The sequence below is a fragment of the Eublepharis macularius genome, chromosome 5 (assembly GCF_028583425.1).
Source record: "Eublepharis macularius isolate TG4126 chromosome 5, MPM_Emac_v1.0, whole genome shotgun sequence".
NCBI classification, from domain to species: domain Eukaryota; kingdom Metazoa; phylum Chordata; class Lepidosauria; order Squamata; family Eublepharidae; genus Eublepharis; species Eublepharis macularius.
Window position 1 is genome coordinate 42,116,330 of NC_072794.1, and position 27,141 is coordinate 42,143,470.

The 27,141-nt window shown below is 42.2% G+C and overlaps 1 protein-coding gene across 1 annotated transcript; it reads right to left on the minus strand.

The window, feature by feature from the left end:
• Positions 1-18,114: 18,114 nt before the first annotated feature.
• On the minus strand, positions 18,115-24,539 carry LOC129330972 (arylacetamide deacetylase-like 4). The gene is made up of 4 exons (XM_054981269.1): positions 24,318-24,539; positions 23,090-23,306; positions 19,743-19,806; positions 18,115-19,041 (listed from the first exon to the last, which is right to left on the minus strand). Exons 1-4 carry the CDS (start codon positions 24,492-24,494, stop codon positions 18,267-18,269), a joined length of 1,233 nt encoding a protein of 410 aa, XP_054837244.1. The 5' UTR covers positions 24,495-24,539; the 3' UTR covers positions 18,115-18,266.
• Between the last annotated feature and the right edge of the window lie 2,602 nt (positions 24,540-27,141).

Here is a 27,141-nt window from a genome sequence, read left to right on the forward strand (position 1 = left end):
GATAATATCAATTTCTCCTCAAAGAACACCAGGATTTTTTTTTGTCACATTGTCATAACTCTTGCAAGCAGAACAGGGGCTTTTAAATACAGATGTTATATTTGCAGATTTCTGCAGAGTTATTAGCAGAATAAAACAAAGCTATACAACAAAGCTTTCTGCCAACAGAGAGCTCCTAATGCAGTGATGAATGGCTTTGAAAGACTTGCTTGTTGTTAAGTTCAGAAGAAACGGGTACATCTATTATTAATTCATATTGTGGTAGTGCCTCTAGGATTCTAACCGGGATCAGAATTAAAGCTATGACAAAATATTTGAGATTCTCCCTGGAATGCAAAATTAGAGAAAAGCAGAGAATGATTTTGACTTTTGCAAGCTTAATAAGACTGACTTATCTTGAAGGGATGTTGGAAAGATTGCAGCAACATCGGTGCTGCCTGACTGCACAGACACAAAAGCAGCACATATACTCAAAACAAAGCTGATTAGGACCTGAGGCATAAGTGGGCAGTATCCTACCACTCTGTGTGCAGAAGACATCATTTTCTTGTGTCCCTTTCCATTGTTGCAGCTCATCCAGTCCCCAGAAGGATCATTCCTGGGGTCATAGCATGCATGCAGAAGAACAGCAGCATGGACTGAATAAGGGAGTGGGGAAAAGGCAAGGAGTTGGAATTCCTGCTCTTTCCTTTTCCACAAGGACAGCCCTGCTGGCAGGGAGAACTGGGAGGCAATTTCATCCCCTTGACTTTTCTCACTCCAGCCCTGCTAATCCTCATGGTTGTTCCTCTGCATGGATCCTACAATTCCAGGAATGATTGTTCTGGGGGGTCAAAAAGAGCTGCAGCAGTTGCAGCTTGTATCTGATGAAAACGTGTGTCTGACAAAGGGAGCTCTAACTCTCGAAAGCTCATACCCTAGAAATCTAGTTGGTCATCAAGGAAAACTGTGTGTGTCTTCTGCATATGAGTATACTCTGGTAGTATACTGCCCAGTAATTCCAGAGATCCAATTGTGACAGTTTCCCCAGACCCCAGAGGCAGGATGCTTGGCCTTAGCTTGCCAGCATCTCTGACTTCTCATATGCGGCCTCACCTGGGTGTGTTCTTTCCACTAACCAGGATGTACTTCATGATGGCTGGGTTCTCCTGAGCGTCTTCAGTGTAGGTAGAGGAGTGAGGAGGGTCCCAGGTCTTCTTCCTCACACTTTCACCCCTTGGTAGCATGGCTGCTGCCTCACCAGCTAGTTGGGTGGTTCTGAGTCTTCTCGCATGCTCTGGTCCCCGCAGGGAGGTGAGCCTCTGCTGGGCGGATGCCCACTCTCGACTCTCGACATAACCCGTTTACCTCCCCTTTCTCTGACCTTCTGCTATCCTGCTCTTGCCTCGCACTTTGCTCATGTTCCACCTCTCTCCTAGCCACTGCCACCATTTCCACTCTTCCCCTCTCCCTTTTAAACCTCCCATCTCCCTAGCTGGACTCTGCCCCCCACCATGGCATCCCACCACTCCTCCTGGCCCATCCCCATTCCCTTCTGGCTTGGCCATGCAGGGCATGTTGATGCCATTTGGCCTCTGCTGTCTCTGCCCAAGCCGAGGACCATTGAGTCATGAGCCCTGGCCCCCATGAATTGAGTCTATTGTGAGCATTTGTCAGTAGTGGCTATCCAGTTGTCACACTGAATACAACTAGAATACAGATGAAAAACCACGACGTTCTGCTCAGTTTTTATTGTGGACAAATCATCAATGTGAGTGAATAGGAAATGAGCATTTTGAGCAAGGTAATATTAAAGTAGGAGGCACTGAGCTGCTATTTGAGCATTAGCAATGTGAGTCACCAGAGCATCATGTGGTAGAAATCTCCATACATGAAAGAATGCATTGCATGAATAAGTTCTTTCACTTTTCCATTTTGAACGCCCTGCCAATCAGAACTAAAATGGTTATGGGGATGTGCATGCCTCCGATTCCTGTTAGTAGGCTAGGCATAGCATGTAATTACATACATTAAACAAGAAAAGGCTGAGGAACCAATCAAGTCTATTTCAGAATCCTATGTAATCCAAAGAAACAATTGTTTTTAAACAGATATGCAAGATAATGGCCATTTTCACACATTGTTAACATCACACAACATCACACAACACTCACGGAATGCTAGCATCTTTATGGTGCAATTTCTGACATCATTGCACCACGAAAATGGATTCAAGACAGGGTGATGTCAGAAATCGCTCCACAAAGACACCACTGTTCCGTGAGTGTTGCGCGACGTTATGCGATGTTAACCATGTGTGAAAATGGCCAATATAACTAAGAAGATGCTTGCATGAAAAATCATAAAAGACCAAACACATTTCAACTGAACTGTCTTCTTCAGTGGCTTCTAACTGGGGTTGCCAACTCTCGGTTGGGAAATTCTCTGAGTTTTGGTAGTGAAGTTGGGGAGGGTGGGGTTTGAGGAGGAAGGGGGATCCCAGTGGAGTATAATGTCACAGAGTCCACCTTCCAAAGCAGCCATTTTTTCCAGGGGAGCTGACCTCTGTTGCCTGGAGATCAGCTGCTATTCCAGGAGAACTCTGGGCCCCACCTGGAGGCTGGCAACCCTATCTCTAACACATAAATATCCTATTTCATCATATATACAATGGATACCAAAAAAGATATCAGGAATGTAAACACAATATCAATATCTCATTGAACTGTGTCTTTTCCATCATTCTTTAGAGCTTTTTTTGAAAACTGTAACATATTGTTTCCAATGAGAATCCATGGGAAAAATAAATTTGCAAGCTCCATAAATGTTCATACTGATTCAAGTGCTGAAATAAATTGAAAAAAGCAAATCACAAAATCCAGACTAGATTACTGCAATTTGCTCTATGCTGGGCTGCCTTTGGGCCTGCTCCAGAAGTTGCAACTGGTCCAGAACGCAGCGGTGCTTGTCTTGATTGGAACACCATTCCGTCACATACAACATCAATACTCCACCAGCTGCACTGGTTCCCAGTGGCGTTTCAGATCAGGTTCAGGGTTTTGGTTTTGACCTTTAAAGCCCTCAGCAGACTGGGATTGACATATCTACGGGACCGCCTCTCACCATATGTTCCCCGGAGGGCCCATTGTTTGGCAAATCAAAAACTGCTGGTGGTTTCTGGCCCTGGGGAGGTCCGTCTCGCCTCGACCAGGGTCAGGACCTTCTCAGCCCTGGCACCAACCTGGTGGAACTGTCTGTCTGTGGTAATACGAGCCCGGCAAGATTTTACTATCCTTTCGCTGGGCATGTAAAATGGAGATATTCCACCAGGTGAATGGTGGTTGAAGTGGGAGGACCTCTCTTTTTTGACCAGCCTCCCACCAGGGGGGACACTGTCTCCCAGTTTCTATAACATCTGCCAGCTCGCTACCCACCCCACGGGTTTTAGTGAGATGGACAATGTGAGTGCCGCTGGATTTTATAAATCGAGCCTGGTTTTATTATGCTACCTGTTTTTATATTGTGATGTAATCTATTCTAAGCCTACTCTTCAGGGAGAGCGGAATATAAATATGATAAATAAACAAATAAAAAAGCATTTGGATTACAGTAGAAAAATTGCTCTACAGGTACTTGAGCTTCTTAAGTCTCTTAAGTACCAAAAATCCAAAATGCCCTGCATCCAGAATGAATACAGCCACTTTAACTGGGCATAGTCCCTGAAGGATCTCAGTGATGAATGCTACTCATTTATTTCAATTATTTCTCTCTCACCTTTCTCCATTTGGACTCAAAGCAGTTTGCAAAAATTCAAGTCAATAAAAACAGGCAGAAATCTACATAAAATATAGGCAGGCTTAAGTGTGAATGTGACTCACATTCCAATTTCAGCCAGAGCTACTTTCCATCTACTGCCTCTCATTCCTAAAGCCATAGCAGTTTATGATTTGATTTGACTTATTAGACTTTTACTCCATCCTGCAAGCAGTCTCAGGGCAGGTAACAACATCAAATCCACATACAATAAAAGTTAAAAGCATACAAAACACACAATAAAATACATTAAATATGGTACAAATACAGATTAAAACTAATCCATGATGTGGCTTTCAGTATTACACAGAGCACTGTGGGGTGGGAGACAGTAGCTGTCAAAATGGACTAGCAAAAATTGAGTGGGGCGTGGGTGCAAAAAGGCCGCCATCAGGGGCCTCTTATTTTATTTGTTTACTTTTTAGACTTTTATACCACCTCTCCCTCAAATGAGGCCTGAAGCAGTTTACACCATTAAAAAGAGCTGATTAAAGTTTTGGACTCAAAGACATCGTCCAGTCAGGGAAATGACACGCACACCAGGAAGTGATCTTTGACACAGTGACAAGGTGCATGGGACACGGACCATCCAAACAAAATGTAAACAGCCTGTTATGGGGTTCAGTGATAGTGAGGACTACTCAGGAGTAGAGAAGCCTCGTGTAGCTAGTCCTGACTCCTCAGGAGGAGAGGAGCCCTGTGTAGCCAGCCACTCAGAAGACGCCAGGGAAGAACAGCTGCTGCCTGATCAGCATCCACAGCCAGCAGCTGAGGCAGAGGCACCGACACCCTCCAGCTCCAACACCACAGGTGAAGCACAGCCAAGGACTTCCAAACCTCCAGCTTCACCCAGAGAGCACCGCAGACAAAGGCAACATATGGGACTGCAGGAGAGATGGCGAAGCGCATGCCTCCTGGGTCAACACCAGCTGCTTGTGGCTAGTGATGAGGAGTAACCATAGGATATCTCCCAAGCAGCTGGCTGCAAGCCCAGCCTCATTAGAAAACCCAGCCACAGAATACCAGGAGGCATGGAAGCTACGTGTCAGAATCCTGCTATTGCTGTGACCGCTCCATTGAACCAGGCCTTGCTCTTGTGACCTTTGGACTGTGCATTGACTCTGCCTTTGCCTAGCCCTCGAACTTTGCTGGTAACCAATCTTTGGACTGCCTGACTTTGCTATTTGGATCCTGGAATAGACTCTGAGCACACTACTGGACCAGCCCATGACACAATTATTCAAGTTCAAGTTAGCGTTTATTGGCATATAGCAGCAATTCAAGTTATCCACTTGCAAAAAAGAAAGAACAAAGTTAAAAGAATACTGCATTACAAATACACAAATACATTTAGAGCTTATTTCCATGATATCCTTTGACGCAACTTCAAAGCAGAATGGAGAAACTTAGCCAGCTTCTCGGTGACATCATGAAAGGAATCGTTCAACAGTCTATAGACTTTGAGCGAGTCAGAGCAATCCATCATACTAGCTAAAACAGGTTTTAAGTATGTTTGATGTATACCAGCGTACAAATGACAGTGCAAGAGGACATGTGTAACTGACTCGACACATTTTTGTTCACATAAACAGCATCTAGCTGAATAGTCTATCCTGTTAAATCTGCCATGTAGAATGGTCGAAGGCATAGCATTGCACCTGGCCAAAGAAAAAGCTCTATGAAGTTGTGGCACTTGCAAGAAAGATAACTATGGAGCCACCCTCCTACAGTGAGGGGGACTTCAAAGCTTAGGGGAAAGCAGGTTTTATTAGCCAGTCTTTATAACTTCTGGCGCTCAATATCTAGACACAATTATTCTTTTCTCTCCTGGCTTTGAAAGCAGGGAAGAGGTGATGTGGTTGACCAAGGGTGCAACCTGATAGGGTGACACAAAGGAAGGAGTTGTTCCAGAATCTGGTAAAACTTCCAAAGGAGATAAAAGTTGGAAAGTGTGAAGGAGATCTGTTGTAATTTTGGGCAATCTCCTGGTCCTACCTTGAGACTGGCAATCCTAGTCTGTGTACAGTGTATAATCTGCTTGGGTTTTTTTCTGCAGTAGTATAGCACAGCTACCTCCTTGAATAAAAATGGAAAGAATCCAGGGTGTTGATCGAATCTCCCAGTTACTGATCATATAGAATTACACTGTGTAGTCCGTGTTGAATCTCAGTGAGAAAGGCGGACTATAAATAATACAAATAAATAAATAAACCAAACACATCAGGACTCGAAGCTCATATGGTGGGTCACAGGTAGACATGGGCATGGACAGAAAAAAAATGAACGTGGTGTTCATTGTTCGTTGCCATCCACGAACAACTAACACTGATGAACATGATCCTGTCACGAATATGTTCATTTTTTGTTGTTCGTGGGGGCTAGTAGACTCTCCTCCAGTCATCAAGATCCCTACTGCACCACTCCCAGAAACCCTACCCTGAGCAGGCAGCAGGAAATGTACCAATAATAAATAATAGCTTGGCCCCAGAGCCTGGCAGCAGCTCTGGAACCTGAAGGGGTAGATCCCTATCCCACCACACACAAAGAAAATTCAAGCTCCAATGCACTCACCCTGTCTTTCTAACAGCAGCTGTCTCTCCCTGAAAGCCAGAGCTGGGAGCCCCCCTCTCCCCTGGTCTTTTTCTGTTGTAACAAATTTGGAGCTCCACACTTGGAAGGAAGACCTGCCTATCAAGCTAAATTGGGCTTAGATTGGGGTTTCCAGGGCAACAGCAGGAGTTCAGACAGAGTTCAGACAATCCCTGCCTGAGTTGCCATGGGAATTGATTGCAGGTGCCAGACTGTCTGGCTTGATGAACAGCAATGAACAGCAACAAACGAGGCTTGCAATGACCACCTGTTCATTTAGAATGGGGCCTCACGAACAGCTTGTTCGTGAACAGCAGATTGGGCTTTTCATGGGTTTTTTTAGTCCGTATTGCTGTTCGTGCCCATGTCTAGTCGCAGGTAATATCCCATCCCCACCACAGAACACTGTTACCTCATAGCATCAGAATGTGGCAGTTGATGTCATCATGTGTGCCCACTCTGAGTTCTGCTACTACTTGGTAGCTGCATGTCTGCATAGAGTTAATCTAGACATAACTTCTTTTATGAGTTCTCCATGAAGTCAACTCGTGCTTTGCATACTCATACAGCACCTCCAGGGAATTTCTTCTATTAAAAAAGAAGAGTGCAAATGGGATTGAAGAGCTGCCGTCAGGGGAGGGAGAGTGCCCGCCTTTCTCCCAAGCTTCCCCCCCCCCATGCAACAACAGTGTGAGGGAGGGAATTTTACCATTTCTGCTGCCACATATGTACACAATACTTCCACGTGGAGCAGGGCCGGATCTACATATTTTTTGAGGGGGGGCAAAAGTGAAAAATGGCACCCCCTTATATTTTTTCTTTATATATACATATATGATCAATGTTTTAATATAGATATATAATAAACAACTCTTAAACCACCAAATAAATTGCATTGACTTCTATGAATTGTTAATAATAACAACTTTACATTATCTATCCATCATTAGCTAAGCATTCCTCCTAGAATTCCTTTTGTTGTAGGGAGCCAAGGGAGTTCATAGGCAGACATGCATGTTAGATATTAGGAAGACAGAGTTTAAGGAACTCAGAGGCCTGACAAGAGTCATTCCATGGCAAAAAATACTGGAAGGGAGAGGAGCAAGCGAAGGGTGGGCTCTCCTAAAACAAGAGCTATTGCGAGCTCAAGCTGTCAATGTTCCAGTAAGACAAATGTGGTAGGGAACTCACAGTGACAGGGGAAATTTAAAATCCAGCAATGGAAGCCCACTACCCAAATAAAGAAAATAGATTCAAATTCTTAATTCTAGAAAAATAACATTTATTGGTTAGCCAAGGCAAGTTTCTGACACCCAAAAGAATCCACAGCAGATGCAAAGTAGAGATATATGAAAAGTAAACTCTCTTGCTAGGGCATCATGTCCTTAGGAGAAAATGCAGATAACTACTTAACTTCAACTAAAAGTGAACTTTTCTGGCTTTTTTTCCTTCAAAACTTCTCACAGCATCATCATAATTTATGGTATTTGCCACACCACTTTCAATAGACAATATAGCCAGTCTTGACAAACACTCCTGATACATTGCTGACCTGAGGTAATCTCTTTTGGCTGGAGATCAGATCTAATTCTGGGAGCCTTCCAGCCTGGAAGCTGGCAACCACCATACCATAAGGCTGGATGCTAAGGACTGTTCTTACTAGTGGTGTAAAATTTCCACAAGTTTTGAAGCCATAGGAAAAAGGTCCCCCCTCCTTTTTTTTTTTTTGCTACATAACCTGGGAAATTTGGGGGGGGAATTGATATGTATGCAATTCATTAACTTACTTTCCTGACAAATCATGTCTTATTTTATTGATTTAACAACTTAGCATATAGAAGTGTGCTATGTGGAATAATTAAATTTAAAAGTATAAAGTATATTAGTATTAGTATCCCACGCCCCTACCTTCCTGCCTTGGTTTGATCATCTCCCTCTGTGCTGATCTCTAAGCAAATACAGCAAATAGAATGGTGCCTGCCAGCTGGTGGGGTGATAGAGGAGCCCCCCTCCCCCTCCATGCGCACCTTTTGGCGCGGTGGCACTTCAAGCTCTTCTCATCCCAGGCAGCAGCGCGCACATGCAGAGACAGGAAAAAAGCGAGTGAGCCAGGCACAAGCGCCTATTTGCTGGGAAGAGAGGCGAATGCAGATCCCCCTCCTTGCTGGCGCACAGGCCGCTCTCTCTTTGATGGAGCAAATGGAGGCGCCTACTGGCTGCCAGGGCCTGGGGGGGGGGCGGCGGCAGTGGAGCCCTTCCCCTCCCCCTTCACACACACATGCCTTCTGCTGGCTGTCTCACCGTTTGGTGTGCTTTGCTCTTGAGAGTTGAGGCAGAAAAAAAAACAAGAGAGAGAGCTGGGCACGAGCGGCTGTTTGCTGGGGAGGAGAACTCGGATTGTTCTCTTTGCCCATTTGCCGCCCCCTCTTTGATGGCGCCCGGGGCAGGCAACCCCCCTGCCCCCCCTCCAAGATCCGGCCTTGACGTGGAGCAGCGGTTATGGGGAAATGTCTGAAACTGATCATGTCAAGGACTGCTGTGGAGGATTTCTAAATATCGCAATGATTTTTAGTCACAGAACAAGCTGGAGGAGTAAATAGCAAACAAAAAGTATGAATATAAGGAAAACAACAGTGTCTTGGAGATAATTTGGGCATAAATCATTATTGATAAAAGGTCATTTAAGGGCTGATGTTAAATGCCGCACTGGGAAGGTACTTAATACAATTCTTTCAACTGTGACTTCTTGTTAGCAAGTCTCATCAGTGTCTTAGTCTTCAGGCTAACGACCACAGCCACAAACTGCAAAATGCAAACACCACTAGGGAGAAATTATAGAGAACTGGAATATATAAAATCAAGGAGTAACTGAACAGAGCTGATCAGCTTAGAGTCTTGGCAAATTCTTTTAAAAGAGCAGCATTTTTAAGGGGGGAAAATTTAATTCAAGTGAACTACTATAAAAGACAGCTTTGATTGAACCTTTCCATCATTTGTTTGTGTTGATTTCTGGAGGGGTAGTAATCCCATTTTAGTTAGGCATCTTTTATTATCTGAGTTTTTAAAAAAATCCTACTCTATCCAGAAAGAGCAGATCTGCTTATAAAATATTTCTGTCTAATACATAAAATTCTACAAAAATATAAAATGTTGCAATTGCAAAGAAGATAAAAATATCATTCTAACCTTATCCCTTTGATTAATTTCAGGTAAAGGAGAATGGGTGTGCTAACATGTCATAGAGGAAAATGGGGAGATACTTGTGTGTAGCATCTTTATTCTGTACTAGAGATGTTTGTGGTTTGGCTGGGAGTCTGTACACTATATGACACATAAATGATAGAGTTTTAGCCTCAGAATTCATCTACTCTGCTTGTTGGGGCAGTGGGGGGGGGGAGATGAAACCTGAAGAATGGGGACTTCAGTGCACACTTCTAACAGACTTTTAAAAAGACATCCCACAAAGGCAAAATAAGACCCCAAGTAATGTCACAATCAAGCTTCCATTTGACAGGGCTTTCTGTTTCCCCCTCCATCTTAGCTCTGTGACTAGTTGGTTTCTGTCACTCATGCCTACATGGAGCCCAAGAAATGCCATTTTGGGGCCATTTGTATTTTAAAAGATGGCAACTATCAGAAGAATGATAGAATCATAGGGTTGGAAGGTACCTCTAGGGTCATCTAGTCCAACCCCCAGCACAATGCAGGAAATTCACAACTACCTCCCCTCCTTACACCCCCAGTGACCCCTGCTTCATACCCCAAAGATGGCAAAACACTGTCAGGATTCCTAGCCAAACTGGCTGGGGGAATATTGCTACCTCACCTCAAGGTGGTGACTGGCCTTACCCTGGGCATGTAAGAATGGGCCATGAGAACTAAGCACTGATGTGACCCTTCCTGCCTTCCTTCTCATGATCTGCCTAGGTCAGATTGGTGCTCACCCAGCCTGTCTGTACTTTGCAGCAATGATAAGCTCAGAGAGAGATGGACACGCCTAAACACCAAGGGTTTAAACTACCAGTTGGGTTCTCGTGCATCTGTATTGGCGATGGTGAGGCTGGTGCCTGTGGACAAAGAATACACGGCACACCACTTTTTGGATAAACGGGCCACAACTTTATTGATTACTGTCACTGGATAACTGGCAAGACATAGGGCAATGGATTTACTGCATTGACAGCCCCTTGCTGCTCTATGGTTGCTTCCCCAGCACACCTGCTGGGCACCATGGGATGGCAGGTGATGCACTCCTGTCCAAGCATGGCCCAGGAGATCCCTGCCACCCAGGGTGAAACCTGCAATGTCCAGCCTAGGTGCACACCCTTCAGTTTTCCCTGGATCCTTTAAGGGGACCCCAAAAAGAGGAGGGGCAAGCCACCCAGTCAGCCCAACTCACCCCAGTGAATTTGGCCCAATGCCCCCAAACCACCCTAATGTTGTAGCAAGCCACCCCTGCTCCCGAGGGAGGGAAACTATCAATCACCTCTCCTGCAGCGCGAGGGGAATGGTGGTGCAAGTGGGTCTGCTGGAGGGGAGTCAAGCCCTATCTACCCTCCTCCCCCTTTGCCCAGATGCAGCACTCCCTCTGCCCCCAGCCTTCCCTCCTGGCTGCAACATTGCCAACCGGTAAGTCTGTTTAGCAAATCAATCGAAGGTAAGTCCCCTTAGCAAATCAACTGAAGTGTCTCTTGGCTTGAAAGACTCTTCTTCTATTACATTCCTTCCCAACAGAAGACTCCAGTTAGATAAATCTTTAAGCTAATAAGGTCTGTCACCTCACATCATTCAAGCCTGGACAGTTTGAAATTACTCCCTTTGCTCTATTTTCAGTTGTACAACCAAACCACCAGTAATGTGACTTTTCTCCACCCTAAGACTTCTTTCCCTTTCCCTTTTCAAGACGTTTGTGCAACCCAGGAACTTGCTTTGGCGTACCTCCTGCCTTTCAGGAAGTTTTACCTGGATTCTCCTTCCTTTCCAAAGCCCAGAAAATTTATCCTTTTATTGTCTAGAATTGAGGCTGGAATGTTCCCCAAAAGAATGCATCATGCTCTTTCCTGACTTTTTCATCTATTTGAACTTATTAGCTTGGGTCTCTGCTCTTGATATTGGGCAAGAACCAGTCTGGATGACTCTATACATTTCTGATCCATGTATTATCAGGGTCTTGTTTGGATTACTGTCTACCTCCTAGATACTTGGGAATCTCTCCTGATGAATCTCCCTTCAGGATAGGCAATGTACACCTCTGTTTTCCTCAGTCAACCTTCCTACTGTCGTCTCACAGCTTTCTTCTTGAGTGATATACTATGCACAAAGGTTTTGGAATACTTGCATCTAAGTATGGGCATTCTAATATTTGTTGCTGTTCTGTGTTGTTGTTGACTTTATTCTGCTTGAGTGTGCTGATTATTCTCTTCAGTGAAAGCTGTCTCTGTTTCAGTATATATATACTGAATTATACAGAAGAGATGGAAGGGTGACAGATTCCCTCGAAGAAGAACCTGAAATCTTAGAAAGTGAAGTGAAAACTGCACTCAAAGCAATTGGGAAAAAATCACCAGGGTAGATGGAATATTAATAGTGGTATTTACAAGCTATGGAAGTTGAATCCATCAAAATATGTCATCAAATATGGAAAACAAAACAATGGCCCACAGGCTGGAAACATACAGTCTACATTCCAGTTCTGAAAAAAGAGATGCTAAAGAATGCAGCAACTATTAGACCATCATGTTAATTTTCCATTCAAGCGAAGTGATACTCAAAATTCTATAAAAAAGAGTCCAGTAGCACCTTTAAGACTAACCAATTTTATTGTAGCATAAGCTTTCGAGAATCACATTCTCTTCGTCAGATGCATGGAGGGCAGAAGGAAACTGGTCAAATATAGAGGAGGAGAGGGGGGAGGGGGAGGAGGAGAGCAAACAACTCCTTTGATATGGAGATGCAGACAGCTCCTTTTGGTGTGGGGATCAGTTTGCTTGTGTAAAGGTTCAAAGGAGTTTGCCATGTTAGTCTGTAGTAGCAAAATCAAAAAGAGTTCAGCAGCAACACCTAGACTATCCAATTCCACTGCAGCACAAGCCTTCAATAACCACAGTCCTCCCCGCCAGATGCATCTGACAAAGAGAACTGTGGTCCTCGAAAGCCCACGCCAGGTGCCACTGGACTCCCCCTGACCCCGCCTCTGTAAAGGAAATCAGTTACCTGTGATAATGGGATAACCATTCATAGTCCCTATTCAGTCCCAGCTTGACAGAGTCAAATTTGCATAAGAATTCCAATTCAGCAGCTTCCCGTTGGATTTTGTTTTTGAAAGGTTTCTGTTGAATCATACAAAAGGGAGAGTGTAACCAAGAAATCAGAAGAAGATTGAGATTTGGAAGATCAGCTATGAAGGAACTATAAACAATCTTTAAGGATAAGGATGTATCTCTAGGGACCAAGATTAAGATAATTCACACTATGGTATTCCCCATTACTATGTAAAGGTAAAGGTAGTCCCCTGTGCAAGCGCTGAGTCATTACTGACCCATGGGGGGACGTCGCATCACGACGTTTTCTCGGCAGACTTTTTACAGGGTGGTTTGCCATTGCCTTCCCAAGTCATGTACACTTTACCCCCAGGAAACTGGGTACTCATTTTACCAACCTCGGAAGGATGGAAGGCTGAGTCAAGCTTGAGCCGGCTACTTGAACCCAGCTTCTGCCAGGATCGAACTCAGGTCATGAGCAGAGCTTGGACTGCAGTACTACAGCTTACCACTCGGGAAGAAAATTGATTAAAAGTCAATAATGCTAGGAAAAGTTGAAGGCAGTAGGAAAAGAGCAAGACCCAAAATGAGATGGCTTTACTCAGTAAAGGAAGCCATGTCTTCCTTTGCAAGATCTGTGCTAGTCTGTTAATTATAGGACATTTTGGAGATCTTTCATTCATAGGGTTGCCATAAGTTGGAAGCAACTTAATGGCACATACACACCACAGGTGGCACATGGTAACAATAGGGCCAATGGTTGTTGTGGGTTTTCCGGGCTGTATTGCCGTGGTCTTGGCATTGTAGTTCCTGACGTTTCGCCAGCAGCTGTGGCTGGCATCTTCAGAGGTGTAGCACCAAAAGACAGAGATCTCTCAGTGTCACAATGTGGAAAAGATGTTGGCAGGTCATTTATATCTACTCAGGAGGGGTGGGGTTGAGCTGAGTCATCCTATAAGAGTTTCCCAGGGTGTGGAATGCTAATGGTGGGAGGCTTCACTGTATCCTGAGGAGGTTGTTTTGCATATGGATTGGTACTTGATGTGCTAATCTTCTCTGCAGGGCTATTGTCGGGGACAGAATGTTTTGTTAGCCTGGTGTTTTTCAGAACTGGAAACCATGCTCTGTTCATTCTTAAGGTTTCTTCTTTCCTGTTGAAGTTTTGCTTATGCTTGTGAATTTCAATGGCTTCCCTGTGCAGTCTGACAAAGTAGTTGGAAGTGTTGTCCAGTATTTTGGTGTCCTGGAATAAGATACTGTGCCCTGTTTGAGTTAGGCTATGTTCAGCCACTGCTGATTTTTCAGGTTGTCCAAGTCTGCAGTGTCTTTCATGTTCTTTTATTCTTGTCTGGATGCTATGCTTTGTGGTCCCGATGTAAACTTGTCCACAGCTGCAGGGTATACGGTATACTCCTGCAGAGGTGAGGGGGTCTCTACTGTCTTTTGCTGATCGTAGCATCTGTTGTATTTTTCGGGTGGGTCTGAATACTGCTTGAAGGTTATGCTTATTCATAAGCTTTCCCATCTGATCAGTAATTCTTTTGATATATGGCAAAAACACTTTTCCTGTAGGAGACTGTTTTTCCTTGATTGTTTGATTCATCCTGGGTTTGATTGCTCTTCGGATTTCATTTCTGGAGTAGCCATTTGCCTGAAGTGCGTGGTTTAGATGATTAATTTCCTCATTGAGAAAGTGCGGCTCACATATCCGTCTTGCACGATCCACTAATGTTTTCATTATGCCTCTTTTCTGTCAGGGGTGGTGATTGGAGTTTTTGTGTAAGTAACGATCAGTGTGAGTTGGTTTCCTGTAGACCTTGTGACCTAACTGAAAGTTTGCTTTGCAGATGACCAAGGTATCCAGAAATGGGAGTTTCCCCTCGATTTCTTTCTCCATTGTGAATTGTATGTTCAAAACCCCCATCAATTCTTCCTCCCCATGGCTCCAAATGATAAATGTATCATCCACAAACCGGAACCATACACTAGGTTTGTGGGGTGCTGATTCTAGAGCTGTTTTTTCAAAATGTTCCACGTAGAAGTTTGCTATAACTGGGCTGAGCGGGCTCCCCATGGCCACCCCATCCATCTGTTCATAGAATTCGTTATCCCATTGGAAGTAACTGGTTGTCAGACAATGATGGGGGACAATGATAGGGCCAATGACTTGAGGTTGACCGGTGCTAGAGAAGTAGTATGATCCCTGGAAAAGATAAAACTATTTGGAAATATGTCTCACCAGCTTAGAAGATTTTTGCTGTGATCCCTTGCACGCACTTTAGTTTTTTCTCATTACTCCTTCACATATTTCTTAATTACAAATCCATTTTACTTCTGTTGATCATCTGGCTTCTTGCTCTTTCTATCATGTACTGGCAAAGGAAGAATATCTGTTGTTTTTTATGGTAAACCTAACAGGGAAATGCTTAGCAAAACATATTTGTTTTCTAGGTAATTTGTGCTTTAGTGCAGATCCTAGTAACAATAACAAAAGGTCTTATTAGAGACAGGAATAAATTGGGGCTGGTGTACTGTAGTAGGAGAATAGTGGCTTACATTTGTGTGTCCTAGCCAACCCTCCCAGAAGAAGAAGTCTTTGCTTTTGTACATCATTGGTTGTAGAGGGAGGGAGGAAGGACACACACACATACAATATGCTTTCAACACAAACAATAAGATATACTTTTTCATATATAGCCATGATTTTGTTTTCTCTTCATTCAGAGATGATTGGGTGTGAGGGACGGCACAATGCTAGCATTCTTTTTGCCAGCTTGGCAACCCAGGAATAATAGCAGATATGGCTGAAATGTGTTTTTAAAGAAGTGCTTCTTGTATTTCATTAAAAAGAAAAACAGAGAGTCTTGATTGCTTACTGGATTGTGCCTCTCCATGGTTACCTGTCATTCAAAGAAATCTAGCTCTGAGGAATGCTAATTGGCCTTGTTAAAGCAGCTGTAATTGAACTGTGGAGGCAGGCTGCTGGTGGAGCTTTGAATCGGGCATGATCTGGCCATTATTAGTCCTTCTGTCTTTGAGCTACATAGACGAAAAAAGGGGAGATGAAAATCCCTACTGGAGTTATAATTGTTCATTTGGACTTCATGGTTGTTTCCCACAATTTCCCCTGTCCGTGACTGATAATGCACAATTGTCTTGGTTACATTGAGGATGGCCCTATGGCTGGGTTTTATTTGTTGGTTTAAAATATTTATATCCCACCATATTTCCTTGGACTCAAGGCAGCTAATAGCACAATTATAAGATGCAGAATACAAAACAGATTCTAGCACTGAGTCCCAGATTCTGTTTTTGGTGGCAGGGCTTTGATCTAGACCATTTAAGACATGCAGGATGAGGCTGGGGTGGTGAGTAACCATTCTGAAATCTAGACTGGTCACTTGACATTTGGAAAACAGAAAGTTCCACTCAGTTGATCAGGTCAAACACTCTTAATAGTGGCACAATCCAGCTCCCTAGTGCCTGCCAATCACAGTGGCTGGTGGCTGGTGTGGCACATACCCTTTTGCAGCTGACAAAAAATATAAGACTTTGAACACACTTTGAACTTGAAATATAAGACTTTGAACACACATATAAGTCACCAGGTTCAGACTCCAGAGTTTCTGACCAATGACAAGAGGCTCCGTACAGCATGTCTTTCCCTCTTTGGTGATGATCTCTCAGTCCAAAACCTCTGGACTTAGACAAGACTACTGGGTTAGAAGTATGATTTCTATGCTAATATGGGCTCTGAAATCTCTGCTTAATGAAGTTAAGGAGTTTTATGCAACAGCAAACTAGAGGAATCCCCCCATTCTGATTGTAAAATTATTCTGAGTGTGTTGATACTATATGCTCATGGGCCATGTTTGCACTTGTACTTTAACAATCTTGGTATATTTTAAAAAGTGTGACACTTTCATTTTTAAGTATATCTATATTGTATCAGGTTCAGGGTTCTGGTATTAACCTATAAAGCCCTATGAGGACTGGACCGGCGTATCTGCGGGACCCCGTCTCCCCATATGAACCCCAGAGGACTCTTCGTTCCAGTGATAAACATCTGTTAAAGATCCCTGGCCCCAGGAAGGCCCGCCCGGCATAAACCAGGGCCAGGGCCTTTTCAGTCCTGGCCCCAGCCTTGTGGAACGCTCTGCCCAATGAGACCAGAGCCTAGTGGGATTTGTTATCTTTCCACCAGGCCTGTAAGATAGAGCTGTTCCGCCAGGCATATGGTTGATGTGAGGTGGTGCCTTCTAACCGAGGGAGTACATCACATGCCCTCCCTACTAGTGACACCCTCCATCTCTCACATATTTCCCTGCCAAATTGTTCTGGAGATGGCTAAAAAGGTGGTTGGCTAGATCATTGTGCCGGTGTGTTTATTTTAATGTATTTTAACTATGGTATTTAAATGTTTTATGGTTTTAAATCGTATAAATTGTGATATGTAATTTAAATTTTAGTTGTAATCCACCCTGAGCCTGCTGATGTGAGGAGGGCAGAATATAAATAAAATAGAAATAAATACATTTCTGATTTCTTGTTGGTTTTTTTAAGCTTGAAGTTACTGTTGGTTTTAGTTGTGATTGAGCTCAAAAGCAGTTTAAATGACATATGCTGATGTTATTGACTTTCTAATTTTTATTACACTGGTTTGCTTTTAACTGGAAACAATCTGAAGCTTTCTGGAGAGAGTGTGGCAAGCAGATAAATGCTGCAATGTGTGAGGAGGCCCTAAACCGTCTACAGTTCTGGCTGCAATTGTTTGCACACTTTTTAAAGAGAAACTGGAGTGAATTCAGTGAAACTCCTGAGTAAATGTGTGAAACAGCAGGTTGCATGTCTTGGACTGAAAGTTTTATATCAAACTGATTGATTTTGCAAGTTACAACATTGGCATTATCATGGGAAAGGACTGCCAATTTGCAGACATGAAAAGGTAGAATGTATTGCATAATTGTGCAAGAAATGACTTTTGATCACCTGCCAGAGGATTGGTTCTAAACCAGTTCAAATAAATTGAACTGGATAAAGCTGTTTGTGAATTACATCGGTAATAACGTTAGCTGCCATCCTTTCTTGCATTGAAGATGGTACACATCAGAAAATTATATTAATTATTTATACCTTTCCTAGTTCTAAGCAGGATTTCTGATTTTGGAGAGGAGCATTCACTTATTTGTATGATATGTCAAACTCCAATACTGTTCTGTCTGTACAGGCCCAGGATTTTCATTTAGAATGTAAAGAATCCTGTAGATTTTGTAAATTAAAGTCATGTATTGCACAATTATACAGTATATGCTTCCTTTTTATGAATCCCATATGCAAATATGAAATGCTTCCACTCCTGTATGGAAATGTGCATAATTTTTATTTCCTTTTGCAGTTGCTGAAGCTATACTGGGCAGTCCCCTGACCTTCATGGAGGAGGGCTTTTGTGAGTGCCCAAAAAGTTCCAGCAAAGTACAGAAGTAGCCTCACTTATTCTTGTGTATTTAAAAAGCTTCCTTCAGTGAATGGGCAGAAATCACTTCAGCTGCTGTGTGTTCTCCAACCATATTTACCAGGTAATACAAAGGTAGGAACTCTGAGCAGTCATACTGGTTGTTGTCATTCTTATAACCCTTTTATAAACTTCAAGATATCTTCAAATGCATTTTTTGTGCACGAAAACTCAAGTGGCCAAATGTCAATAAACATAATAAATCCATGGAATCCATCCTTCACGTGGTTCCATGTCACAGACACGTTATTGTCCTCTAGCCGTTTCTTGTATAAAAGTCCATCATCTCTTATTAAGTCATATTCACAGGTTAAAATGTAAGTCTTAGGGAGTTGTTGGACAATGGCATCCTCATCTAAAATAGGGGACAGCATCGTCTCATCATTTAGTCTGGTTAGTTCACACAGTTCTTTTGAAAAGGGAATAGGCGAAGGTGGCTTATAGCCTCTGCTTTTAAATTCCTCTGGGATGCAGTCTGCACTAAGCCATTTCTTGTACTTTGTCTTCATGGACTCAGGAACGTGGGCATTGTTCATGAGTCTTTCAACATCATCACCTTTCCCCTTTATAAACACTAAGCCAAGTTTCATAGCCCGCTTCCGAGTCAAGCCAGGACCGAGGTGATTTTGCTGATGGGATGGCAAAGAAAGATCCATTATCTGGAGGAATGGGTAGATCAGGATCTGAGCTTGAACCTTTGGGGTAGTTGAACTTTTTATCAGTTCACGGTTAATAGCAGCAACAAGTGCACCTCCGCTACTTTCTCCGGCGAGAATAATACAGTTAGGATCCACTCCGTAGTCTTTAGAATGGTTCAGGAAGTATGTTGTGGCTGTGAGACAATCTGATAATTGGGCCGGATGTTCATGTTCAGGGGCTAAGCGATACCTGAAACATCAAAATATTTGTTGTCAAACTCTGTCAAAATATTGGAGTCTCTTCAGCTGGATGAGATGAATTGTTAGTAGGACAGGAGATCCTCCCCCAGGAACCAGACCTGAGCAAGGTGTTGTTTTATTAATTTGTTGTTATATTTTCACAACCATAGGCTGTGAATGTTATTTGGCTCAGAGCTATCCTGGGTCTGCTTCTCAGAGTTAGCAGTCTATAGCTGAAGATGACAGGGAAGGCTTCCCTCTGCTACCCTCTCACAATGATTATTTATTTACTTCACTTATAGCCTGCCTTTCTCACTGAGACTCAAAGCGGGTTACAAAATATGAGAAACAATGCAGTCAAACAGCATAAGACATCCAGTAAATAATATAATAGGATTAGGATTACAGAAAAGAGGAAACAATGCAAATAGAAAACTGTCTAAGGCTCATTCTCCCAAAAGCTCCTATTTCTACCATCTCCTCTTATATCTTCAGTGAAACTAATCAGCTAATGGCTGATAAACAGAGGAGGGACGTGGTTGCACTCAGGAGACATGTACTCTGTGTATTCTAGGACAGCAAGAGACACAACTAAGAGGGAAATGTTTGGGAGAGTGTGACAAGGTCTATGCATCAATCTGAAAACTAGGTCTGATTTTTTTCTGGTAACTCCTGAACATTTTTAATGAAGAGAATCTGAAGCATACTTACTCAACATATACAACCACTAAGTCACTTCCTCGAGCAAGATGGCGGCATACTCGTTCATAGCCTCCTGGTGAAGAAAAGAGTAAGTTTTAAAATGTCTCGATCAGGTAGCTCTTCACTACGGAAGCATCATCTGTACTGCTTTAATTTTTTAAATTCAACAGTAGATAGAAATGAATTTGTTCAGGGGACAGTGTATGTTACAGTGAACAGTTAAAATGTGATGAATTCACCTGTGACCATCCTGGCTGTATTTTTGTGAATGCCTGAAAATAGATGTATATTTCCCTATTTTTGTACATAGGCCAGAAAAAATTGACTGTCACATTTAAGTGACAGTCAACAGTCACTGCTAAATCCATGAAAGTAGTTGGTCTTTTCAAGTGAAGTTCATCAATCCACCAGTGTGATGTAAAATGGAGAACTGAGGCTATGGTTTGATTGTTGCATTCTTTTCGGAATTCAGGAAGCAACATGCCTTATCTATAAGTCTGCATCCTGTGCCAACGTGGAAGGGTCTAAATTAACCTTTCAGCTATATAACATCCATGTTAGCTATGGGGATTCTGGGATGACAGTCTAGATCTGTCCCTTTGGAAACATTAAGGCTGTACATAGTTTCAGGTGGGTAGCTGTGCTGGTCTGCAATACAAGAACAAGATTAGAATCCAGTTACTCCTTAGAGATTTCCAAGGTAGGAGACCAACTGGATTTCCAGGGTAGGACCTTTCCAGGGTAGGACCAGGGTAGGAAGCTTCCTTCGTTAGATATCAGATGAAGGGAATTTGATTCTCAAAAGCTCATGTCTTGGAAATCTAGTTGGTCTCTAAGATGCCGCTGGACTCGAATCTTGCTCATCAAGGCTCTAGAGCATTGATGGGGCTGAATTCTGAGAGCCCATGCCATTCCTCACTGCAGGGGTCAGAAGTGTATTTTCTTAAGTAAACTGACCTTTTCTATAATAGAATTGGTGTCATCTAACAGAAAGAGCTCCCTAGCAAAGAAAAAGGAGCTTTGTGGCATAGAATTATATACAAATATGTACATTTACCTTATTATTTGTGACATATAAATCCAAAAAGTGAGAGATAAGATTGCAGTCTGAACTATCTCTATTTCTTACATATTGAAATAACACCTCTTTTCCATGCAAGTGAAACCGCAGGCTAATGTTTGCAGCCCTTCGCAGATCTTACTTTCCATTCTGTTAATGGGAACTGGAAGCTCACCAGTCATACATGTTGGAAATGTATGTGTCCCTACAATGTATCTGATCAATGGCCACTATCTCATGTGAACAGGACAATGTGTGGATTTTCCATGTGTGTACAGAGTCCATTCATGCTTTCTAGAAGATTGAAAAAACAAGATTCTGGTTTGCTTGAATGGAAGCTGTACCCCTCTGGAAAACCATATGTTCCCATTCACACAAGACAGTGACCATGTGGATCAGGGATATTACACTGAGTACACACAGGCTCCTGGTTTGCATGAACAGAATACAATGGAATTGATGCACTGTTTTTTTCGTCACTTGATTCAAATTGGTAGAGTTACTGGGGTGAGACAGAATTATTTTGGGGATGGTATGTGATTCATGGGCTACCAGTTGGCTATCCCTTTCTTAGACACCCACCACAACCATTCTATGAAAATATTAGTATAATCTGATTCATAACTGCTTTTAACTGTCCTTTCTGTGTTATTCTGGGCTGTAGTCACTCTGGAATGAACTTGCTATGGTGATTTGAGTTTGTTTGGTTTTTTAACTAATTTTAGTAGCTGTAATCATAACACTTACTCAACATGCACTGTTTGCCTGTCGAGGGACAATCTGAATTCTAGAGTTTAACAATGATGTTAAGATCATGATGAACAGTTAAAGTCCTGTGTGCATTTGAAAGCTGTAAGGAATATCACTGAAAAAACTCTGTTGTGAGAACATCTCTGTGGTTAACTACTGTCTGCTTATGTACAAAAACAATGCCTGCAAAGTCCAAGGCCAAATTTACAATGTGTAAAGAAATAACAGAGTGCCCTCTCCATGCCACCTGGTCATACAGCCAATGTGGCTGGTGTATGTGAACTCCCTCAATAGATGGCTTAAGGTGCTCACCCAGTTTTCCTGCCCAACTCATTTTTAAGAATTTGATTCATTTATTTTATAACTTTTTTTAAAAAAAAAGTAATCAGACCAGGATTGCTTTTTATTATTAATTTATTTAAAAAAAAACTCTCACTATTGTGAGTGCTGCCAGCAGCAAATGTCCTACCAAAACATGGGATGAGTTCATCCCAGCTCCAAACATGGCTAGCACAACTGCTAGCTTCAAACCTGCCACCTCAGTCAATAATTTCCAGGTGGGTGTTTGGGCCTATCTCATAAGCTGAAATGACTATACTGTGTTTAAAAACACAAAATTGCCTTATGCTAAGTTGGGCCATTTGATCTATGTAACGTAGAGGGTGGTGGCTCTCCATGGACTCAGAGGAGGGTCTTTCACATCACCTGCTACCTGATCTAATTCGGTGGAGATGTCAGGGATTGAAGCTGAGACCTTTTGTAAGAAAAGCAGATGTGCTGCCACTGAGCCATGGCCCCACCATGGTAATGCAAATGACAGAGCTGCAGCAAGCCACAACAGAAGCTTTCTCTAGTGTCCCTCAATGGCCAGTTATGTCCCCCCCCCCGCTTTTCCCTTTCCTCCTACTAGCCCCTTTCTAAAACAAAGATGTATTTTTCACCTCACTAGCACAATAGACAGCAGCTTTGTTATTTTATTGTTCATTTGGCTACTTTATAAATAAATTGAAGCAATATATAAAAGGTTAAAGGAAACTCTTTCAAATCCAAATCCCTACACTTGCCCATATCCCTGGACATTTAAGTTGCAGCCCCTATCTGGTTTCACCCAGTCTGAGTGGGCTGGAGAAAGTTATCCAGGTATCCCAACCTCTAGTTTCTAGTAGGTAGCTGTGGTGGTCTGCAGTAGAACAGCAGGATTTGAGTCCAGTAGTATCTTGGAGACCAACAACAATTTCAGAGTATAAGCTCTCAAGAGTCAAAGCTCTGGTATCTGAAGAAGGGAACTTTGACTCTTCCAAGTTTATACCCTGAAAATCCCATTGGTCTCTAAGGTGCTACTGGACTCAAATCCTACCAGTTTTTCTGTAAATGAATGTTTGGGCATCTCGATTAGCAATAATAAGTAAGACATGGCTATTTTTGATTCATATCTGAGGGCATTCCAGATTTGGGGAACTATTTGGGGTTTTTGGACACAACAAAACATGGTTATACATTACTTAGTTGATGTCTCCCGTTAAAGGAAATGTTAACGTTCTCTTACTGTTGCTCCCAAAAATCCCACATCCTCCATGTAGGTAGAGCAGTCCTTTCCTTGGCTGAGCAGAAGGTGTTTTCGGCTGGTAAATCCTTACTGGCACTTGTTCAAACTTTGTATCCCGAATGAGGAGATTTGGTTCTTTTCCAGGAAGTGCCAAATTTAACACAAATCTAACAAATGCAATTTGGTTGCAGATCCCTAATTTCTCAAAAATCTTTCCCTGTTTAACAGTGAAAGAACAAAGCATAAGTACATTAGAAATCAGTAGTGAAGTTCTGAATATTGGGTCTTGAAAATAATTTAAATTACACTTTCTGCACTACAGGAAGAATATCCATGCATATAAAATGGGTTTGAAAAGATTTATTGTTGATGACTGTCCATATACTAGAACACTTCCTCTTTAAGAATCACAATGCAGATCTTACCACTAGATTGTTTTATACTGTTAAGGCTGTGCTGAGTGCCTTATAATTTAATGTTTGGTGCAGTGAGACGCAATACTTTATTCTACCCTTTTAATTAGTTTGCCAATTATTGCTGCTGCTGTTTTTCTCTCTAGCTATTGTTGTGGTACATTTTTGATCCTTAAATTCAGTTCTAGATCACTTATGATTGCCTTATGAATGGGATGATGTCATGAAAATGTACAGCCAATGGGATAAGTACATGACAATTTCAATGCAGGTGAATGAAATAGTTCAGGAAGCTTCAATCTTAATAGGCAAACACTTTCACCAGTCTTTTGATGCAGCTTACAAAACATCAAGTGTTCGTGTATGCCAAAAATATTTGGACAAAATGACTGCCTCCCCCACCGTTAGTTCAGCCCCCCCCCTTGCTACATGCTGCTAACTCAGGTACCAGGCATTTCTATTCACACCAACTCATTTGGATAAGGCTGATTGTGCATTTTACTATTTAATCTTGTGCATAATAGTTTGGAAATCCCACAGAATTCAATAGAATTTTCTTTCAAATATGTGATCGGTATTTACATTTCTTTAAATGCTATATAATTAATGCTGCAGTCTCATACTGTAAGAGTAAGTCTGTAAGAGTAAGTCCTACTGAACCGAATATAAGTCCTGAGACTTTACTTCCATTAATGGTGCTGGTTTCAGATCTATTCAAAAGATCCATGCACTTCCCCATGAAAACATCTAACTAACCCACACCTTATTAATTTAATCATGCTCCCCAAAACCCCAAATGAAACTTCTTTACTTACCAGACGAAAAATGAACACTGAGAGTACATGATACAGTCGTAGCTTTTTAGGATCTTTGGTTTCTGATGGCACTGGTGCTTTCTTGAATGCATAATAAAGAAGCAAAGAAAGTTCCACAAATAAGACAGGTGTGAATAAATACAAATATAACATAAACAGCCTATGAAAAATATTCATTGTCTTTTGCTAAGAATATTGGAATGAATGATCTAAACTCTCTCTCTCTCTCTCTCTCTCTCTCTCTCTCTCTCTCTCTCTCTCTCTCTCTCGGCAAGCACCCTTCGTAAACTGCCAAACAAGTTCTAGCAGCCTAGATAAGCTTTCTTTACGCCTACATTATACAAAAGAGAAAGGTTTGTTATGTGTAAGTCATACTACACCAACCTACAATTAGGAATGAGTAAGGCTAAGGCAAGAAAGAAACTTTTTGGTGTGTGAGGGGTGGGAAGAATAGTTTGTGGATCATGATCATCAAGCCATGTTAATTGGCAGTTAGACATGGAGTGTCATTGCCAAGAGATGATGGGAGGAGCATTAGCAGACAAGAATGCTGGGTTTTATCCATCATACTTGTTGCATAGCAATTAGGGAATATGTTTTTTTAAGTGCTTATTATTCCATCTGTGGTTCTTTCACATCAAACTTAAGTCATCCATTTTCTATTATTTATTTATTTATTTATTTATTTATTTATTTATTTATTTACTCTATTTGATTAGTACCCCGCCCTCCCCACAAATGGGCTCAGGGCAGCTAACAACATTTTAAAAAATACATTAAAAGTCACAAAAACATAAAATCAATATATTTTTAAAAGACATTAACATTTTCTAGATCCTTCCACAAACTTCTCAGTATCATCATCAAACCAGTCTTCTTATAAACCTCATCCCCAAACCTCTTTCCAGCCTACCCTTAAACTGACTTCTGCAGTGGTGTCATTGTCAAATAGGTAATTTTAGCAGCTGTGAGGGAGCTAGATAAGATCCTTAAAGATAAAGATGTCTCTCTGAGAACCAAGATCAAGATAATCCAAGCTATGGTATTTTCCATTGCTATGGATGGATGTGAAAGCTGGAGTGTGAAGAAAGCTGACAGGAAGAAAATGGATTCATTTGAAATGTAGTACTGGAGGAGAGTTTTGCGGATATTACGGTCAGCCAAAAAGACAAATAAGTGAGTACTAGATCAAATCAAGTCTGAATTCTCTCTAGAAGCTGAAATGACAAGACTAAGGTTATCATACTTTGGTCACATCATTGAGAAAACAAGATTCTCTGGGAAAGTCAATAATGTTAGGAAAAGTGGAAGGCAGTAGGAAAAGAGGAAGTCCCCAAATGAGATGGCGTGACTCAATAAAGGAAGCCACACCCTCCAGTTTGCAGGATCTGAGCAAGTCTATTAAGGATAGGACTTTTTGGAAGTCTTTCATTCATAGGGTCTGTATAGGTTGGAGGTGACTTGACAGCACATAACACATACAAAAGGTGGTGGGGGGGGGGAGGAGATATAGGCCCCAAAGGCAAATCAGTAACAAGCAAACAACCTAATCTTAGAAACAATTACTTGCCTTTCAAAAATATATTTAAATGCTTGCTTCCCCTGCTTTTCAGCAGTTTTGCTCCCAAGATACCCTATAACAGGGTTAGAAATAGATACTGAGTTGTAAAACGGAAGTGCTAAATACTATAATAAAATTAGTAAGCATCAGCCAAAATCAAGAGCTAGTCAATTTGTATCAATCTCTTACAGAAATATTTTCTAAGCATGACATTTTATTATCATGCATCCTGACAACTGTTCTCCTCTGAAAGACAGTCCTTGGTAGCTCTTAAATTTTACACCCAGCATCTACTATTTATCCCCTTTCTCAGCCCACAGCACCAAGCACACAGCACAAGAACATGCATGCTACTGTTTCTCACATAGGAATGTCTACAATTACCACTTATCCCTTCTGCTCCACCCCAATTTTTAATGTTAAAAATTCCTCTTACCATCCCTAGCCCCAAGCCCTGTCTTAAAAACAAACCAGCTACAAAGAAGATTGAAAAGATAAAGCACCTGACAAAAGGTATGAAGCAAGGGATGTGAGTGATTCCAGCTCTCCAGTTCCAATCCATGCCTAGATATGTGAAGAAGAGTTTGCTAACCTGGAAAAAGGTGCCAAGAAATGGCATTAAGGGGGTTTGGCCAATTTGGAGTTTGGAAAGGGAATTATTGTGGAGGAGGGTTTTCTCTCTCCATATTTGTTTGTATTAAATATCAGTGAATATGAGAAGGAAAAGCTCACCTTAAAAAGACATTCCTTAGAAATGTTACTCCATTAACTTACTATATAATTGAGTAAGCGTGTTTCAGACAACTCAATTTATACCCTGGTGCACCACCAGAGGGTGCTGCCATGGAGGAAAGTTTAGGTAAGGCACCATGTCCCTCCAGAAAACGAGTGATGGTGGGAAGCCCAGACCGGTAGAAGGATGGAAGCAGGTGGCAATGCCCGCCTCCCGCTTTCACTCAGCTGATATTAGGACTGGGGCAGGTGGCAATGCCCACTCCCCACCTTAACTCAGTTGGTATTAGAAGCAGAGCAGGTGGCAATGCTCACTCCCAGCTTTAAGCAAGATGTCATTATAAGCAGAGCAGGTGGCAATGCTCGCTCCCCGCTTTAACCCAGCTGACATTAGGAGTGGAGCAAGTGGCAATGCCCTCTCCCCACCTTAACCAATCTGATATTAGGATTTGAGCAGGAGGCAATGCCCTCTCTCCACTTTAACCCAGATGGTATTAGGAGTGGAGCAGGTGGCAATGCCCTCTCCCCACC

Bases quoted from the DNA above. Each gene is read 5' to 3' on its own strand.
- LOC129330972 (XM_054981269.1), bottom strand. From the start codon at position 24,494: ATGAATATTTTTCATAGGCTGTTTATGTTATATTTGTATTTATTCACA. The intron at 19,807-23,089 runs GTAAGAGAACGT...TTTCTTCACCAG, and splicing joins TGGGATTTTTGGGAGCAACA to GAGGCTATGAACGAGTATGC. The intron at 19,042-19,742 runs GTAAGTATGCTT...TTGATGTTTCAG, and splicing joins TTAGTGGTTGTATATGTTGA to GTATCGCTTAGCCCCTGAAC.